Here is a 20,152-nt window from a genome sequence, read left to right as displayed (position 1 = left end):
GACACGGGCAGAGGGAGAAGCAGGCTCCCTGTGGGGAACCTGATGCAGGACTCAATACCAAGACCCCGGGATCAACAACCTGAGCCAAAGGCAGATGTTCAGCCACTGAGCCACCCAGGTGCCCAAGACTTCAGATTTGATTGGCAAAGAGAGGCCAGGCACCCAAGCCTGTTGCCCAGAGTCCATCGATCCAGGGCAGGAGTCCTCCGACGCATCTTTGAACACCTCCTCCTCCTCCTGCATCACACCTCTCCCCAGATGTTGTTGCTTTGCAAAGAGTAAGAGCTTGGTAAACATAGGCAAATGCACCGGGAGGCACCGAGATTTATTTGTGCTGCTACTTCGTGCCTAGGGTACAAAGGCCACAGCCTGTCACCTCTGTACACCTGCCAACTTGTGCGTTTTCCTAGCTCACGGCTGCCTGCCAGCACACCCCTCAGCACACAGCACCCCTGCTCTGTGAGGCGTGGTGAGGGTAATCTGGGGTCCGTGACACTGGACAAAGCTGAAGTCTTCACATTGTCTGGTAGTTCAGGCCATAGGAGCTCCATTTAAACCTCTGATTTGCCTGTTCCAAATCTCCTGTTTGGCTTTTAGGTCCGGATTCTAGCAGCTTCTCCGAGGGAGGTATGCTCTCTGAGGAGAAAGCCTGGGCTCTCCACAATTCTCCTGGCTTCTGTCCCCGCAGTCTGGGTCTCCAGTGACACCTGACATTCCATACTTCCAGACGCTGATTTTCCCTATTCTCTCTGGCTGGGGATGACATATGTCCTCTACACTGGGGAATGGAGTCCTAGAAACTTCTGTTGCAAGTGTGCATTATTTGCTTCCCTTCCTTTTTGGGTGATATTTAGGCATTTCTGATTCATATGGAATAGGGAAGGTTTGGATTAGTTTCACGCGTAGAGGGTTATCGGTAACTGAAATGGCACAGGGCACAAGGGGACTTCTTTTCCAATGCCATCACTCCACCTTAATCTTTTGTAGCTGAAGCATGAGGGACTCAGGTACAGTCAGACCAGAGAACATCAGGAATTAGACATTATCAGGACATTTCCTGCAATGAGCATTTGCAAGGTAATTAATAAGGCATGCTTGCACATGTTAAAGGAATGTTTCAGAGACTTAGAATTAATTTCTTTCTTTCTTTTTCTTTTCCTTTTCTTTTTCTTTTTCTTTTTTCCTGAAATCAGCTACTAGACTTCTTTTCTCTCCGTGTTTCTGGTCTTTGACATTTTAGTTTGGAACTGATTGCATGGTCCAGGAAGGTCCTCTGGGTAAACAGCTGTAGACGTAGGGACGTTTGGGTCAGTCCAACAGACACATTGAACACTTTTGATGTACCAAGCACTCTGCAGGGTTCAGGAGATTGTAAGGTCAGGAAGGATGCTCTTTGACCTCAGGGGGTTCTGAGGCTAACAGGGGAGGCATAAGGAGAATAACTTCATAACAGAAGGTACAAGGGAATACATGTTGGACGGCTGTGCCTGCATCATGCCGGGAACCCAGAGAAAGCCTTGTGGGGAGCTAGCTTCTGAAACCTGGCCTTTAAAAGAGAGAGTATGTCCTACAGAGAATGTAGGGTCATTCTGGGCTGGTGTTATGTGGGCAGACTTGTGAAGGCCTGGGGAGCCCTCCAGTGGCTGTCCTATCAATGCTTTTGGGGATCCAGAGGGACACCGACAGTGGGATAGACTCAGAATCTGGGAGGGAGGCATGGGGTGCTTGTGGCCAGTGGCCCTGCCCTACGTAGAGATAGATGTCCCACCGAGCTGACCACGTAAGTCCCGAGTTCTTTACATACTATGTTCCGTGGAACCCGCGAACCGGTCAATGCAAGACACGTCGCTGTTTTATCTCCTTCTGAGGCAGAAACTGCCAGTTCGACACTCTGACACACCATCAGTTACACGCTGTGTAGGCATTTCAGGGATGTTTTGAAAACGTGTGTTTAGAATCAGTCTAGTACCATGCATTAGGCAAAAAGTCCATTTTGCTGCCAGACCATCCACATGTAAAACATACGGTTGTCTTCTCTCTCTCTCTTTTTTTTTTTTTTCAAATTTATTGAAATTCAGTTAGTTAACATATAGTGTTGGTCTTCTTTTCAGTAAAAATCTTTATAAAGTTAAAAAAAAAATCTTTATAAAGTTTACCATGTGCTATGAGCGTAGTGATGAGCTGAGAGCCTTTTGGCTTCTGCCAAGTGAAAGGAATGATACCTAAAAAAGAGATTTATTTCTTCCTCAGCCAATATTTACTAAGGAACTATTATGTGTCAGGTACCAAGAGCTAGGTTCCAGGTGATCAGATAAAACTATGAGTAAAACCAGGACAGCCATTGCCACTGAGCTACTTACAGCCCACAGGCACACATAGCCATAAAGAATCACACAAATAAGTTAGTTATAAAATTGTTAATGGTAGGAAAAAATGAAGGCAATTTGAGGTTTGTCTCTTGGAGGATCTTTTTTTTTTTTAAGTTTTTGTTAGCATTTGATTTTATTGCTTTCTCTTATAGATCACTCCATACAAAGCAAACGTGATATCGATCAGTTTAGAATCAAAGCTCTCTGATATGACAGTTCTTACAAAAAAAAAGTTAAAGGACATTATATCCTCGGATTTGTAGGCAGTCGTCGTTTAAAGAGTTTGGTTGATTCATCGAGACGTCCTGATATTTGCTTGTTATCTTGCACGAGCAATTGCAAGTATTCACTTAACACAAACATCATTACTGCTCCCTATTATGAGATGTTTTATAGGTGAGACAAGGTGGACACGGGGACCCATGGATCTTGGCTGAGGTGATGGATATCCTGGTCTAATGTTAAGGTAACAGGAGGTTCTGATAGGCAGTGTTTTATGATCAAGTTCCTACCACTCACTGTTTGCTGCAGAGATGGGATGCATTCTAACATGGATATGTATACATTTGTAAAATAAAATAGATATTAATTATGTAAAACAGATATGTAATATGTAATGAAATGCTTTATGAGATTATATTTCAGGTTTAGTTTAACTTTGTAAAATTTATCTGATTTTCTTTTTTTAAAAGATTTTTATTTATTTGAGAGAGAGAGAAAGCATGAGCCAGGGGGAGGGGCAGAGGGAGAAGCAGGCTCCCCACTGAGCAGGGAGCTGGATGTGGGGCTCTATCCCAGGACCCTGGGATCATGACCTGAGCCGAAGGCAGATAGATGCTTAACCTGCTCAGCCACCTATGTGCCCCTATATGACTTTATTTTTTGTTGCGGTTGAGTATAGTTGACATGCAGTGTTACATTAGTTTTAGGGGTACAACATAGTGATTCTGCAACACTATGCGTTATGCTGGGCTCATCACAAGTGCAGCTACCACCTGTCACCACACAGCACTATTATGATACCATTAGCTCTATGCCCTGTGCTCTACCTTTTATTCCTGTGACTTACTCATCCCATAACTGGAAGCCTGGACCTCCCATGCCCCTTTACCCATTTTGCCCATCTCCTGACTCCCCTCCTTCCTGGCAACCATCAGTTTGGGTTCTCTGTATTTATGAATTTTTGTTTATTTTTTTGTTTTTAGCTCTCATAAGTGAAATTATATAGTATTTGTCTTTCTCTGTCAGACTTATTTCACTGAGCATAATATCCTCTAGGTTCGTTCATGTTACAGTGACAAGATCTCATTCTTTTTTATCACTAATATTCCGTTGTGTGTGTGTGTGTGTGTGTGTGTGTATATATATATATGTATGTATCACATCTCTATTCATCTATTGATAGACACTTGGGTTCCTTTCTAGTCTTGGCTATTATAAATCATGCTGTAGTTAACACAGGGTTACATGTACCCTTTTGAATTAGTTTTTATTTTCTTTGGGTAAACACCCAGTAGAATTGCTGGTTCATATGATAATTCTATTTTTCATTTTTTGAGGAACCTCCGTACTATTTTCCAGAATGCCTGCAACAGTTTGCATTCCTGCCAACAGTGCACGAGAGTTTCTTTTTCTCCACATCCTCAGCAACACTTGTTTCTTGTGTTGTTGATTTTAACCATTATGACTGGTGTGAGGTTTTGACTTGCATTTCCCTGATACTGAGTGATGTGGAGCATCTTTCATGTGTCTGTTGGCCGTCTGGATGTCTTCTTTGGAGAAGTGTCTATTTGCAAATATCTTCTCCCATTCAGTGGGCTGCCTTTTTGTTTTGTTAGCGTTCTCCTCTACTGTGCAGAAGCATTTTATCTTGTTCAAGTCCCAATAGTTCATTTTTATTTTTGTTTCCCTTGCCTGAGGAGATGCTTCTAGAAAGATGTTGTGATGGCCAATGTCCAAAATGACTGCCTACATTTCCTTTTAGGAGTTTTGTGGTTTCAGGTCTCCCATTTAGATCTTCCATCCATTTGAATCTAGTTTTGTGTTACGGTTTCAGAGAGTGGTTCCCTTTCATTCTTCTGCATGTTTCTGCACCATTTGTTGAAGAGGCTGTCTTCTATATTCTTGCCTCGAGGAGGCAACCTGTAAGTTGAGATCTCAGGAATGAAGAGAGACAGGGGCAAGGAGGCACATTCTGGACACAGGGAAAAGCCTCTGCAAAGGCCCTGAGGTCAAAAGTGCCGGTCTGCTTTGAGGAACCAGAGCAGGCCAGAGTGGGTGGAGGACGGTGAGCAAGGGTGAAGTGGTGCAGGAAGCCAGCCTGTGGCTGGAAGCCGGCTCATGGGAGGTCATGGAGCTTGGGTTAGGGCCCCAGAGGAAGCCACCTCTGAGGCAGGGAGAGCCACGCCCTGACTGCCACTTCACCGTGCTGTCCCTGGCTGCTGTGTGGAGAGCAGACTGGAAGGAGGAGGAGAGGCAGGACTGCAGTTGGAGGCTGCTGACGGGGGCCTGGCTGGCAAGGGAGAGGGAGAGAAGAGGGAGGAGGTGAGATGTGCTTTGGGGCCAGGATGCTGAACGGCACTGGGAGCACCAGGCCCATTCTGGTCCATTAGCAGTGGGGCCAGGCACCTCCCCCGTGGGCACCCACACCAGTGACTTTCTTTTGGGGGCAGAACCGTCAGGACTATGTGGTGAGGGGCAAGCAAGACTGTGAGGAAAGAGGAGGAGTGGTGGCCCAGGCTGCTGTCCTGCTGCCTGGGTGGTAGGGGCACAGGGCCCAGCAGGCCTGCTTGAGGCCTCAGCTGGGACGATTGGGTTGGAGTGAACCAGTTGGCTTAGGGTGACCCAGGACATGGGGCTGAGCTGTGAACAGATGGTGGCCACAGGGCCCTGGGGACCCTGGCTGCAGACGGGAGCACTTTGGGAGGGACATCAGCCTTGCAGTAGCTCCTCTGAGTATTCTTCTCAGGGAGGATGAGATCCCAAAAGCTCCCCCAACCCCAGGCAGCACCCCTACTTAGAGCTCCACTTGCATGCTTGGGGACATCCTTTCTGCATCCTCCCCTCCACCCCGTCCTAAAGTCACGGTAGTGCTGGGCTGTCATGTGTCAAGTGTAGCCTGGTGTGGTCCGGCTGGTGGGAGCGGTTATGGCACAGGGCAGGCTGGTGGCCGCGGGCACCACATGGGATGCCCTGTGGGCTGAATGCGGTCTCCCGGCCAGCCTGTCCACCCCAGGGCTTTTGCTGACAACGTGTTCATCTATTTCTACCACCCCACTGCTCACTTACTGCCCACACTGAGGTGTTTCCCTTCTCCTGATCTCAGCTTGAATTCTGACCCAGCTGGAGGTGGGGTGGGGGCTCTCCTGACGCCTTGATCCGGATCCAGCCTGCCTGTCCTGCACTCTGTCGGGGCCTTCTGCATTTGGAGCACTTCTCATCGGGAGTGAAATGGTAAATTGTGTGCTCATTGGTCAATGCCTGGGTCTCCTGCTGGCCTGTAGGCCCCAGGGGGGCAAGGAATGCCTTCTTTCCTGTGCAGCCCCTGCACCTGCCATACCACCTGCTGGGCAGTGGGCATCCAGTACAGTGGGTGCTCGGGTACATGGATGCACGGGTATATGGGTGCACGGGTACATGGGTGCACGGGTGCCAGGGAATTGTGTTACAGTCTTGGATGTGGCTGCCTGTACATGCCTGCCTTGGAGACAAGAAAGCAAAGCCATAGATCGTAAATTTGTGGGTCTCTGAAACGGTAGGCCAGAGCTGTCTAGTTTAGATTCTGGCCTTTATTTGTGGGAACTGATTTTGATCTGTAAATCCTCTCAGGGTAGTCCCTACCCCAACCAGTTCCTCCACACTTTATCTCATTATAAAGGAAGCTTGGAGATGCACAAATCTTATCATCCTCCCCAGAAGGAGGGAGGTTAGGCTGGTAAGAACCCGGCGACCAGCTGGTAGTATAGTGGAAGGCCCATCCTCACCCGGGTCTTTATTAAAGTCCCCCTAGGGTCCTCCCGGAAGGGGTGCTCCCCTTCCTGCCTTCTGTTTTGTGTGTGGAGGAGTGTGTAGTTACCAGCAGCTGCAAATAAGGTAGACTCTGGACTGGCCCTAGATTCAGTGCCCGGAGGCAGGAGCCGTGTCCTTTCTGTTCAAAGGATACATCCAGTGCCCTGTGATTGGATGCTGCAGGCTGGAGCAGCAGTTGGAGGCCGGGACTCTTTGCAGATAAGGAGCCTCTGTAGCTTTCAGAACTGCAACAGTTTGACCATTTCCCAGGCAAATCCACAAAGAAGCAAAAATGTTCACAAGCAGGTGATTCCCAGTTTCGCACATCATGTGAGAAGCAGGGGGGTGTCTTTGACCACTTTGGCTATGCTGTGAGTGGCCAGAGCCTGGGGTCCCCTTGCGCCTGTGGAGGGGTCCCCCTCTCTTTACCTCATAATCTTCCCCTCCCCCGACTGCAGCAATAAGGATAAGTATTCATTAGGGGAAAAAAAAGTTGGCAAATATACAAAAACGGGAAGGTAGTTCCCCCCACTCACTATTAACATTTTTGTATGTGTTATTACAGACTTTCCCCCTAGCTCTTAGATTCTGGATGTATTGTTCTGTTTTTGCTATATCCTCCCTTCATCAATGGTAGGGATGCTGGCAGATTCTGTTCTAGGGCCCTGCCCTAGTCTGTTCCCTTAGTCTCTTATGTTTATGACCATCTATGGTCATAGATGTCCCTGGAGAGAAAGATGTAACTACATGATTTCTTTCTGCCCTTAGGTTCACTCCTGGAAGCAGAATTGGACAGTTGAATGGGTTTATGTGTTCTTATTCCTATTGGTTTCCACAGAGGTTAGTGCAAAGGCTCAGCCTGGCTCAGAGACGTGCCTGGGGTCCCCACTATGTAAGTAGAAGAGCAGGACATGGTCCCCCTTCACTTCCTCCACAAGGCCTTCTCCAGCAGTGGGGAATGTTCACCGTCCCAGAAACCTTGGATCATTGCTGACTATGCACACATGTCTCTAGGACGCATTTCCCAGCTGACCCCCTGGCTGATCAGTCCCCAGGGCTCTGGGTGTGTGTGGGTATACCCTTTGCCTGTGCTTTGTGGCTTAGACAGTTCATGGCAGTTATTTCTACTTCAGATGCACATTTGGGAGGTTTTAAGGGGTGAGGGTAGAGTGTGTGTGTGTGTGTGTGTGTGTGCGCGCGCGCGCGCACGTGTATTTGATCTGGTGACACCTGCATTGGGCACCTGTTTACCCAGGCCCAGGTGATGAAAGGAGAGACTTAATGTATGTAGGGCAGGGGGAAGGACCCCCAGGAGAGCATCTGGGGAGTTGGTGCTCAAACCAAGCTTTGTGGGTGGATCCCCGGCCTTCGAGAGCCAGATCAGTGAAGACCTTGCTGGCAGCAGAGTGGGGAACCAGAGGGGAGGAGGGTCCTCTTCCAGACACCAGATTCTCCCTGGGGCCCTGGGTGACCCTCTCTGGCCACCTGAGGCTCTTCACCTGTTGAGTGGGGGCATCTTCCTGCCCATTTTATGACCAGCCCACCAAACTGTCCTCATGGTGATGAAAGAAAAAGCCACTGAAATTGCTAAGTGACGGAAGGGAGGCCCGGACACCTACAATACTGCTCTTTATAACATCAATTAATGAGCTCACTTCCAGATGTTGAGGCACCAGGAGGCTTGACGTTAATTATTCCCCCAAGTTTTTAATTCATGGCTATACCCAAATGATATTCTCTCATTTTGGAGGGACCTCTGACTATGTGGCAAAGCATCTGGGAAACCTGGCAAGGGGTGGGCAGGGGCAGAGGAGTGTCCACACAGTGTTTACCTGTGGGGGGCACTGGTATGTCTAGACTGCTTGCTGGACAGAGGCCAGAGGCCAAGGACAGTGGAGGAGGTGGCATGGGGCTGGCATTAGGGGGTTCGGGGCCATGGATACTGCTGAACCTGCTGCCGTACCCGGGTGGGGAAGGCCAGTCTGCAGGGATGGGACTTTGTATGATGTCTGGCCGATGGAGCCCAGATGACTGTGGGGCGAGTGGCCAGCAGAATGTGAAGGGACCAGCTCTCATGACCACCACTTGAGGGTAGGAAACCATGGTGGCCGTGAGAGCAGGATGACGCTTCTCAGCTAATAATGATACCCGGGAAGGAAGTTAATTTAAATGTGAAATACCGGAACTGCAAAATTTTTTTATTATTATTTTTAGAACAGCATTGATGTTTTTATCCCATCAGCAGTTTGAAATGAGGCGTAGTCTGGGATCATTTGCCATAATTTGATATGCTTGATGGATTCCAAGTCCCCCAAAGAATAAAATGAATGAATGTGATCAAGGATCACAGCTGTGTTCTCTCCTTTTGAAAGCATTTCATACCAGAAAACTTCCAGTTCGGTTCAGGCAGCCTTCCCTGAGCACCCTGCCTCCCCACATGGAGGGTGCTGTGCTCTTGTCCTGGGGTGGGGGCAGGTAGGAGGATGCTGAGCAAAACAGGTTGACTGCACACATATTCAACAGTTCTCCAGAATGTTCTCTAGAACAGGCACAGTTGGGAGAGTTCATGCAAGGGATTGACAGCATGCCTGACAGCAGGGGGCAGGTGTACCCCAGCCTGCTCCTCTGATGGACAGAGAAAGGATGCTGAAGGGGTGAGCTCGGGCGTACAGCTCCAGTTAGGACAGGGGCCTGTGCCTTTCCCTGATGTCAGCCCTCAGCTGACAGCCCTCAGCATCTGTCCGTGTGTCCCCCAGATAGGCCAGGCCTGCACCTCCTACAGTTCCTACCCACCCCCCTCCAGGTCCCCAGTGGCAGTGAATCTCCATTCACTGGCCAAAACCAGACATTAATTATTTTAATTGCTTATCCACCTGATTAAACAAATATTAATTTGAATGCCAACTGCGTGCTCACAGTTGTGTGCAAAGCCGGGTGTGTGGTTGGAGAGTCAGCTGTTTATTAAGGAATTGCATGCATGAGGCTATCATTAAAATAAGTAAGAGGAAAGAAAGGAGTCTTTGTTTCCAGGTGCAACAGGAAGCCCCCGAAGTGTTGTGAGCAGGGTGTGATGTGATGGGAGGACGGTTCTGGAAAGATCTCCCCGGCTGTTGAGTCCACCAGCCGGCTGAGGGACACCTGCTGCAAGGCCGTGTGGACAGTCTGGGTGGGGGTGGGGGAGGCCTCCTCAGGGGGCAGTGGACATGGGGGGAGGTGCAGGGAGCCTGAGGTACTTAAGCAGTGACACACCAGGTGAGCCGGATGACAGGCTGGATATGGCTGATGGGGGGACCGAGCAGCAGGGCTCCTGACTCAGTCACTGGGTGAGTGGGGCACCGCGTCCCAAGGCAGGGGACATGGGTGAGGTATGGGAATTGGGGGGTATTTTGGTGGAGGTGGTGGGGAGCACATGCATGGATTTGCCAGAAACCCTGGAGTCATTTCATTTCCCTGTGAGTTGGGACTTTATTTTTTACTATTTTTTAAAAGATTTTATTTATTTATTCTTGAGAGACAGAGAGAGAGAGAGAGAAAGAGAGAGAGAAAGAGAAGCAGGCTCCACTCAGGGAGCCTGATGTGGGATTCGATCCCAGGACTCCAGAATCACACCCTGAGCTGAAGGCAGGTGCTAAACCGCTGAGCCACCCAGGGATCCCCGGGACTTTATTTTTTAAACCACGCTGTCCCCAGTACCTTGAACGAGGCCTGGCACCTAATTGCTGTATACAAATATGCTTAACACATATTTGTTGAGTGAATGACTGAATCGGTCTCCATGTCTCCCAGATGGCAAACCAATGAAGAATCATGTCATCCCCTGAGATCCGCAGAGCATGGTGTTCCTCAGGGGACTCAAGGCTGCCTTCGAGTTTTTGGAGAGACTGGAAACAATCTTACCTTGCTCCCAGCCAGACCTCCGGGGTCCTGGACACCTGCTTTCAACATGCAGAAATTCCTGAGACACGTTATCTCCCCCGCCCCAAACCTGAGAGTATACAATCAGTCTGGCCTCGCAATCCCAGGGCAGTGCTCGCCCACAGGTCTGTCCCCACACTGCAATAAAAGCTGCTCCGAAGATGTCTCAGTTCTTTCTTGATTGTGGTGTTTAGCGACACCCCCATCACTGGGAAGGAGAACATTCTCTCATAGAACCACACTTTGTGACCCAACTCAGGAAATTAGCATTAATTAGACAGTACTAACTAACCCAGAGACCTTATTAATACTTAAACCATGTGTTCTTCAGAGCCCGAAACATTGATTTCCTGGACCTAGGTGTGGTCCAAGATTACAAATTGTATTGAGCAATGATGTCTCTCCTTTTTTGTAGGATCTTTTTTTAACTGGAGTATAATTAACACACGATGTTACATTAGTGTCAGGTGTGCGAGTCACATCAGTGTCAGGTGGGCGAGTTACATCAGTGTTGGTGCGCAAGTTACATCAGTGTCAGGTGCGCGAGTCACATCAGTGTCAGGTGGGCGAGTCACATCCGTGTCAGTGCACAACATAGTGATTGAACAAGTCTCTACGTGACTTCATGCTCATCCCTGTAAGTGAGGTTGCCACACACTGTTGACTATATTCTCCATGCTGTACTTCTCATCTCTGGGACTTACTTATTTTATGACTGGATGTTTATACATAACTCTTTATCTCCTTTGTATCATATCACCTCCCCCTTCCCCCAGCACCACCAGTTGGTTCTCTGTATTTAAGAATCTGTTTTTTTTTTATTTGTTCATTTGTTTTGTTTCTTATACTCCATATCTAAGTGTAATCGTATGGTATTTGTCTGCCTCTGTCTGATTGATTTCACTTAACATCATACCTTCTGGATCCAACCTTGTGATGTCCCTTTACAATTCTGGAGTAATTGCTCAGAGGCTTCTTTGTTTTTGTTTGTTTTTCTTTTCTGGCCTTAACATTGTGGCCAAGTATAGGCCAATCATTTTGTAAACCATCCCTCAATTTGGTTTTGTCTGGTGTTGTCTCATGGTTGCATTGGGGTTGCAGTTTTAATTCTTTTTTTTTTTTTTAAGATTTTATTTATTTATTCATGAGAGACACAGAGAGAGGCAGAGACACAGGCAGAGGAAGGAGAAGCAGGCTACCTGCAGGAGCCTGATGCAGAATCTGATCCTGGAACACCAGGATCACGCCCTGAGCCAAAGGCAGACGCTCAACTGCTGAGCCACCCAGGCTCCTGCACTTTTTAAATTCTTTTTTTTTTTTTTAATTTATTTATTTACGATAGTCACAGAGAGAGAGAGAGAGAGGCAGAGACACAGGCAGAGGGAGAAGCAGGCTCCATGCACCGGGAGCTCGATGTGGGACTCGATCCCGGGTCTCCAGGATCGTGCCCTGGGCCAAAGGCAGGCGCCAAACCGCTGCGCCACCCAGGGATCCCACTTTTTAAATTCTTTATCAGATACATTACCAAAGTGACTTTGTATCACAAGACTGCTTTTAGCAATTGTCACTCAGAAAGGGGGGCAGTCTCTGAGTGGACGAAGTCAGGGTCCTGAGAAGACAAGGCCGAGGAAGGGCATCGGTGGTTGTAGATGCCATTCCTTGCACGCCTGGTGAGCCTTCTCAGGATTCTGCAGCCATTTATGGGCAGCTCCAGACACTCCTTGTCGAGTACAGGTCCCAGGAGAGTTTTAAAAAAGGCTGTGAGGCTAATACTTTCCTAAACTAAATATCAACTTCATTTGACAAATAAAATAATTATAATCTAACTGTGTAGGGATTATCATATCTCTAATAAAGTCAATAGGGATTTGAAGTGTTTAATTACCAACTTTCCCGACATACAAATTGAAAAGCTTTTCAGGTGAGTTGCTCATGTGGAAATGCCTGAAACACGCTGCAATTAACAACTAGATCTTCATTCAGACAGTAATTAGCATGTGATTTGTCCTGCTCCTTGTTGCTGGTGCACATCCTGGCTTAGATGTGTATTTTCATTTATGTTAAGGAAGTTTATTTGCTCCTTCTAGGTTTCACTTAAAAGCAAGTTGGTGTTTTGCTGTGATTTTATAAAGAAAGATCTAGTGACTTAAAAAAAATTATTTTTTCGTGTGATTTGCCTGCAGAGACTTGCTGTGTTTTCCAAAGTTTGAGAATCCCTCCCTCCTCCTTCTTGCCACCTCACCTCTTTCTTTCTCCTTCATCTTCCTCCTCCTTCTCTACCTCCTCCCCCTTCCACATGCCCCCCCCCCTTCTCTCTGATCAGAGACCCAGGAGCCAGTGAGGGTGGAGATGTTGGGACCATCCCCGACCCGAGGTTATGGTGGCTCACCTTGCTGGGCAGATGTGTCAGAACTCTGAGGCCTCTGCTCTGTGCTTGGGGCTGATGTGAGTGCCGTCTGCTAGGAGGCACTACAGAAGATGAGGGCCTCTGTTTACCCATCTGTGAAACGACACGGCTCCCTTATGGGTGCAGGGGGGCCTGTTCTGTGTGCTCCAGGTTGGGAGTGAGCAAGGTGCCACCTTGTGCTGGATGGAGGCAGGCTGGGTAGACCTGGCCCACTGGTGGCTGTCCCATTGCTGCCACTCCTTGACATGTAAAACGGGGTGCCTCATTGGTTTGTGGTAAGGACGAGAGGGTTATATTTCTTGGTGTTCAGGGTGATGCCTGGCACAGGGTAAACACTGGGCACATGGTGCCGCCTCTCACAGTCCTGCTTCTCTTGGAGCCATGGTGCTGTGGAGCACGACAAGGGTCTGGAAGGGAGGAGCATCTTTCCAGCCATACAGGAAGGACTAGGGGAGGACACAACTAGGTGTGCTTATGGAAGAAGGGGGCTCTTAGGAAACAGGAAGCCCCCATAAGCCCCCATCTCCCCTGGGCATGCTGGGGTTGTTGGGGGCTCTTGTATGCATGCAGCCCCTCCTCCCTGTCTCATTGCTGGGGGTGCTGCCCCTGCCCCTGGTGTCCCCACTCCTCACAGCCAGCACCCCCCACACACACTGCTGGGGGCCTGGCTGTGTCCTCCTCCTCACCCTGCCCCTCCTGCTACTTTCCCTCCTGGTCTTGCCCCAGAATTCAGACCTGTGATGCCCTGCCTCCCACCCCTTCCAGGCTCCAGGCAGACTACCCAAAAGGGTGCCCAGACTGCGCCTGGAACCTGCCTGTGCAGGTGGTGGCTTGGTGCCCCCATCTCCTTCCACCTGTTTAACTGGCCCAAACTGGGGCCAGTTTGTATATCTTGTGGACAAGTTAGAAGTTAGGACTTGTGCCTTTTTGTCTTTATCCATTCAACAAGTTTGTCACCTGTCTGCCCATTTTCAGTCATGGTGCTTAGGTGCTGGGGACACAGTGTTAGAAAAGACAACACTGACTGTCCTTTGTGTCTGGACGGTCTGTTGGAGGCGGCCGGCAGGAGGGTTGGAGGGCCAGAGGGCCTTGGGCGGGAGGAGTGGGCGCTGGGACGCTCCCTGCAGGTGCAGGTCTGTTAGGCCTGTCTCCCACTAGGTGGCGCAGCCGCACAAGTAGTGACTTGGCTCCTGCTTGCCCTGTCTCAACATCATGGTCACCGCAGGGCAGGCTTCTTGACCAGCGAGCTGCCCCTCTGCGCCCCCCCCCCCCGCCCCCCGCTCTGAGGCTCTGTCAGGAGGCCAGGATTGAGGGAGGTGACATTTGCATTTCAGAGCCGTCCCCAGCTGCTGCTGCCGCCCTTGTTTCCTGGACACCCTGAGGTCCACAGAGGTGGCTGAGCCAGGACCATGCCCACTGCTAACTAACTCACCTGGCTCTGGATCCATGAACCATTGGGTCTTCCCAGTAGTTGGGGTTAGTAGCCCCATTTCACAGCTGGGGAGTGGTGAGGCTGTTCTGATGCCTCACCCTGGCGCTTCTGGGTGGCTTTAGGAGGAAGGTGGTGGGTGGATGAGCAGGCTGTCCTGGGACGGGGCACTGGGCAGCATGAGGGTGTAGGAGGAGAACCGTGTCCCCGTCCTGGAGCTGGCTCCCCTGTGCTCTTGGGCACTCTGCTTTTTTTCTCTTTGGGTTTTTCTCATCTATAAAATGAAGGTTTGGTCCTTGGTGTGGGGATTTGTTTCATTTATTCAGTGGGCCCTTTCTGGCTTTCAGGGCTGAATACTTTTTTAATTTTTAAAAAGATTTTATTTATTTATTCATGAGACACAGAGAGAAGCAGAGGGAGAAATAGGCTCCCTGTAGGGAGCCTGATGCAGGACTCAATCCCAGAATTCCGGGATCACAACCTGAGCCGAAGGCAGACGCTCAACCACTGAGCCACCCAGGTGCCCCTGAATACTTTTTTTTCTTTTTAAATAAATCCTTTATTCTCTCTTTCTAGAAATTGTTTATTAGATGTAGACTTCTCACAATGGTCCTCCATCTCTTCTCCCACTCCCCAACTCCTTGATTGCTTTGGAGAGATTTAAATTTCTTTAGAAACTAAACCTCTCGTTTCTTTCCCCAGAGAAACTGCCAGCTTGTTGGCATCCAGGACTGGAATATCCTCGGGTGTCAGGATAAGGAGAGAGATGGGGCAGGAGTTCAGTGTGTCATCTTTGCCTGGGAAATGGTGGCTTTTCAGAGAAGCATTAAGATTCTCTTAATTAAGTAGAACAATAGATTTCCAAACTATACCATCATATACTACTATTTACAACCTGAAAAAAGTGATTCATAGGTTTGAAAATAAAAGGATTGGCTATGCTCTTTCGGGCTCATGCAGAGACAAAGAAAGCCATGGTCAAAATTTAAAATCAGTAAAAAGGAAATTAATGTCAAAACATCTAAGAAGGCCATTTTAAGCCTTAATTTACTGATTTTGAACCTTAATGCATGAAACGATGTTTATATAACTGATAGAAATTTCTTGTTATACCCCATCTTACTGCATTATTTTTTCTCATCAAATTCAATCTGCTTCCTCACTTGCAGCTTGGTTGTTAGAACATTTCATCTCATTTTTCCTGGGGAAGATGCACCTTTTCACTCAGGTATCTAGGCCTTCTAGAGCTCAGGAGAACTGGAAAGGAGGCCTCAGATCTTGAATTGGTTGTAGATCCTCATGAGATGCTCCTTCTCCGGGTCCTCAGGAGCCACTTGAAGGCAGCCAACTGGCCAGCTGCTGTTAAATCCAAGTGGGCTGTCAGGAAATGATAGCATTGAAAAATAAAATCAGGAGATCCATGGGCAGATTTAATAGCTACTAAACACAGATGAATGGGGAATTAATGAATTAGAAAATGGAAAAAATTATAGAGCATTTAGCACAGAGAGGATGCAAGAGCACGTGGGAGGGGGGCGAGACGGTGGGGAGACCTCCCATTCTGTGCCCATGGTAGAGCTCTGGTCAGAGGTGGCAGGGATAAACCAGAAGAAATGCACACCTAAACCAAGTGTAGTGCAAACAGACCATAGCAAAGACAGAGAAGACCAACGGAGTGCGGGGCCTCTATAGGACTCTGAGTAGCTCCCATCTTTGACTTGCTGAGGTGTGGCAGGCTTTCACTCCTGGGACCCCAGAGTGGCCGTGTGCACGTGGAGTCCTGATGGGCATGTTTTTTCCCACCCTCTCAGTAAAGTTGGCTATTTCATTGACATTTCTATGGGATGACCTGGAGCGGGGGAGGTTGTGGTCCCTATTTCAGGTCCCCAAGTCTATCCACAAGGCTCAAGTGAATTAAGTACTTCTAGAAGAGTACATTTAGGATAGAGGAGAGCACTGTATATCAGTCCGTGGATACAGAAGAGGTGGTCATGTGAACATGTGATGCTGGCTGTGCTCCTTCTGTGGCCAGGGTAAAAGATCGTTGAGGTTGATGCAGATTCTGAATGTAGGTGTGGGGTACTAGTGGCCCCTCAGCCATACCTGGGCCCTGCCAGTCCCCGTACTATCTACTTTGAGCATAGCTAGAGGAGCAGAGTTGGTTTTAGGGTGCCGTCTTTGTAGGATAGAAGGCAGCCCCAGCTGCCCACAGAATTCGGTCTTTCTTGACCTTCTGTCCATCCCAGCAAAGTTGAACTTCTCAAAGGCCTCCAAGGCTTCCTGGAGTGGTCAGGGCTAGCAGAAGGGAGGGCGTGGTTGATGCTAGGTCATGGTCACCAGTCTCATGGCTCTTCTCCCTTGGGGTCTGTGAAAAGGAAAGAATGTCTGATTGCTCTTGACCAGGTTAAGTTATCTTGTGTAGAGGAACATGTTTCCCAAATCGAAAACATTCTTTATGACTGGGCACCATTGACCAGTGGTGTTAATCAACCCCAGGCCGCTATGACAAAGTGTGGGAGACCAGATGGCTTAAATGACAAAAGTTCTCTTTTTCAGTTTAGAGTCTGGGATGTGCAGGATCGAGATGTGGGCTGATCTGGTTCCTGATGAGATCCCCTCTTCTGGCATGTGACGGCCACCTCGCTGTGTCTGCACGGGTGGGAGGGGGAAGCAGGTTCTCTGCTGTTGCCTCTTCTCCTAGAGACACTAATCCCAGCACAAGGCCTCACCCTCAAGACCTCCTCTAAACCTAGCCACGTCCTGGGGGCTCTGCCTCCACATGCCATCATGCTAGGAGTTAGGGCCTTGACATATGAATCTGGGGGGAGGGGATCACCATTCAATTTATAGGGCCAGCATAAAGTTATCTTGTTGGATGTTATTGTAGCAACCCATGTTTGGGGCCATAAGATCATAAACCCAAGCAGAAAAGGCAAGAAGAGACCACCATCAGGGAGGGGAGTCTTGGGGGATGTGGCTGACCTGTGAGGTCAAGCTCAGCACTTGGGAATCCTTCTGCTAAACGTGGGCACCTATGCTTTGTGTCCCTTGGCTACATGTCTTCTTCTTTTTCTTTAATTGCTTTTTTAAGATTTTATTTATTCATGAGAGACACACAGAGAGAGGCAGAGGCATAGGCAGAGGGAGAAGAGGGTTCCTTGCAGGGAGCCTGATGCAGGGATCTCGGGATTGTGACCTGAGCCAAAGGCAGAGGCTCAACCACTGAGCCATCCAGGTGCCTCGACTACGTGTCTTCTAAGACACATTTTAAAATTATTATTTTTTGGTTCACAGCACACATTGATTCTGTATTGGACCGTCCCACTCAATTTTGAGCTTGAGTACAGTGCCTGGTATGGTACCTGATACAAAACAGGTGCCCAGAAATCCTTCGTGGAAGGCAGGCAGGGAGTTTCGAGCCTCAGGATTTAAGAGAAGCAACTTCTGCTGATGGAGCAAATGGGAGTCAGCTCACCACATGGTTTGAGGAGGAGAAGCTGAGTTCGGCGTCAATGGAGAGACCGAGGCTAACTCTGAAAGCTGTAGAACGTTATGCCAAGTAGGTGAAGGTCATATACCTTAGGATGGTATGGGTTGTTTGTCTTAACCCTGTAGCCACAATAGGAGTCCCCATGATAAAGCCATGGCCTGATAGTCATCCAGGGCTTGCTTGGTGCATGCTTGGACACACACGAAACTGAGAAGACACTTTTTTCCCATTTAGACAGTCTCAGCTCTTGGAAAGTTCTCTGCGACTCTTCAGAATCTGCTTCCCTGACGATTCTCTCTCTTCTTGAATCTGACCTCTAAGGGGTCGCAGTCTGTGTGCAGCTCTTCTCTTTCCTGCCTGTTTGCCCCTAGCCCCTCCTGACAATGGGGGGCAGTCTCTGTCTGCTCCATGTACCTGTGCGCTTAGGGTAACACCTGTACAGTAACACTTGTACTTGTTGGTGACTGGGTGGAGCATTATTGTGGGCCAGGGGGTGAAGATCCGGGCGCCTTTCTGCAACACCGCAGGAGGCAGTGCTGTGCATTTATTTACCCTGAGCACGTCTGCACGTAGACCTGAGGTGTTCGAGGGAAGTTGCCGAGCGGTGTAGCAGTTGGTACTCGTGTCCATTGCCATTTGACCCACTAACAGTTTCTGGGACATGATCTCATGCAGCAGGAGTATGTGGGACGCATAAGTTACAGATGGACAGAGTCAGATTGTGACTCACCCAGCTTCACAGGTGAGCAAGGCAGGAGCTGGGATGCTCCTCCGTGTCCCAGCTCCCCACCACGGGTGTGTACACAGCAGACGTTTTCAACTGAATAGGCATGAGCTCTGTTCTCTCCTGGAAGAGAAAGATAGAGGATTCAGGAGGAAGCAGAGAACTGTTGATCACAAGCAGACATCCCTTTACAGACAAGGGTGACTTTCACTCTGTGTCACCTGCTTGCAGCCATGTCCAGTCTTTGGATCCAGATGACAATCATGTCTCCACATGTGATGACCTGCATCCTCAGGATTTATTGGTCACATACTTCACACCAGGAAGTAGATTGGAAAAGATGTAAGATTTACTTTTATTGGTTTACGTCACTGGGAGATTACTTCTCGGAGTGCCTATTCTACATTCTGGGCATTCTTTTTGGATAGAAAGTAGAGGAAATTAACTTGACTGGTGCAGCTTTTCAGACCAAAGGGGTGCTGTGGGCCTGCCTCTGCTCAGATGAGATTCGTGACAGGGCCGCTGTCCAATCAGGGCTTGCCAGATCTTTCTCCTCATCTCTGGAGTCATGACCACCCTTCAGTGCTGGAAGCCACAGAGACTCCCTGGCACCGCTGACAGCATCTCCTTATTCTCCATGTCCCTCCCCCTTGGGGTCACACCCACAGGATATCACAGCCACATTGAGAAAGTAGCCTCAGGGCCACCTGGGGAGGGATGTGCCTGCTCTTGCCCCCTAGGCCCCTGCAACCATCTTCAGGGCCTTGCCTTCTCTTGGCACTTCCAGGCTCCTCCCCGAAGTGATGAAAGCCACTGTTCCAGGGACCCCCCGCCAGGGCTTCCCTGGCACCTGCTAACAGCAGTGGGATGAGCCTTGTGGCTGTGTGTTCTCTGTCCAGGCTCAGAGATCTCTCTGATTCCCCCCTCCCCCCCCTCCCTGGGCCCAGCCAGCCTCTCCTGGTCCCTGCCCCCTGGGCATGGCTGGCTGCTCTTTTCAGGACTCCCAATCTCAGATAGCCCTGTGGGAAACTGCACAGATAGTCACGTGTCGTGTGTGTGATCAACTGGGCCGTGTAGTCCATAGCAGAGCCGCCAAGTGAGAGCCCTTCCTATCCTGGAAGCTCACTGGATGTGTTCCTTCTCAGGATATCACAGAGCCAGTCCACAAGGACGACAGCCCCCAAGGAGGCAGAGCCCAGAGGGTACAGGCCGCGTAGCCCCACTTTGGCATGTCAGTAGCTTCAGGCTCTGTCCTGGTTTTCAAGGCTGGGATCGCCTGGTCCTTCAAGGGTATTCGTTGTGACTTGGGGTTTTTCTCTGCCCTTTTGCTTTAGTGACACAGAGAAATAACCGGAATTGGGACTGTGGGCATGGAGGGCCATGAGCCCCTGTCCCCACAGCCACCGAACCAAGAAGGTGATCAGGCAGCCTGCCCAGGCCCATGGCCAGTATGGGCCAGGGGAAGACTGTTCCTCTTCCTCGGCTCACCCATGATCTGTCTGCACCTGCCTGCCTCTGCTGAGCCCTGTCTGGGTGGTGCATGTACAGTGACGGATCACACATCCTCCCTCCCCAGACCATGTCCTGGGGGGTTTGCCCACCATCTTCATATCTTTCCCCAACAGGTGGTGTCCTCATTCTCCCACAGGGCACAGGGCATCAGTCCAGGAAATCAACACAGGGGTTTTTCTGTAGAAAAGCAAACCAGTCACCTGCCACCAACAGCCCTCCCCAATGAAACCAGAACCCCATGCCCTGAATTGTCCCTGCAAGCTGAGCAGCCTTGGGTGTGATGATGAGCAGGCCCTTC

At 49.4% G+C, this 20,152-nt stretch overlaps 1 protein-coding gene and 1 long non-coding RNA gene across 5 annotated transcripts in view; both read left to right on the top strand.

Annotated features, from left to right (window-relative positions):
- Window positions 1-20,152, top strand: part of ARNT2 (aryl hydrocarbon receptor nuclear translocator 2) — a 155,435-nt gene that overhangs the window by 1,881 nt on the left and 133,402 nt on the right. The window contains exon 1 of one of the 4 annotated variants that reach the window (XM_072801928.1): window positions 17,666-17,687. The exons of the other annotated variants lie outside the window; for them this stretch is intronic. Within the exon in view, the coding sequence (XP_072658029.1) occupies window positions 17,681-17,687 (7 nt within the window). The 5' untranslated portion in view covers window positions 17,666-17,680. Of the gene's footprint in view, window positions 1-17,665; window positions 17,688-20,152 lie in introns of those variants that run through there. 4 annotated transcript variants of the gene reach the window in all.
- LOC140619017 (uncharacterized) lies at window positions 1,059-10,454 on the top strand. The gene is made up of 5 exons (XR_012018976.1): window positions 1,059-1,077; window positions 5,695-5,822; window positions 6,527-6,683; window positions 7,146-7,269; window positions 10,164-10,454. It is a non-coding gene; the product is annotated as an uncharacterized lncRNA (long non-coding RNA).

This window comes from Canis lupus, chromosome 2 (genome assembly GCF_048164855.1).
Source record: "Canis lupus baileyi chromosome 2, mCanLup2.hap1, whole genome shotgun sequence".
Taxonomy (NCBI): Eukaryota; Metazoa; Chordata; class Mammalia; order Carnivora; family Canidae; genus Canis; species Canis lupus.
This window is presented reverse-complemented; position numbering and strand designations above follow the sequence as displayed.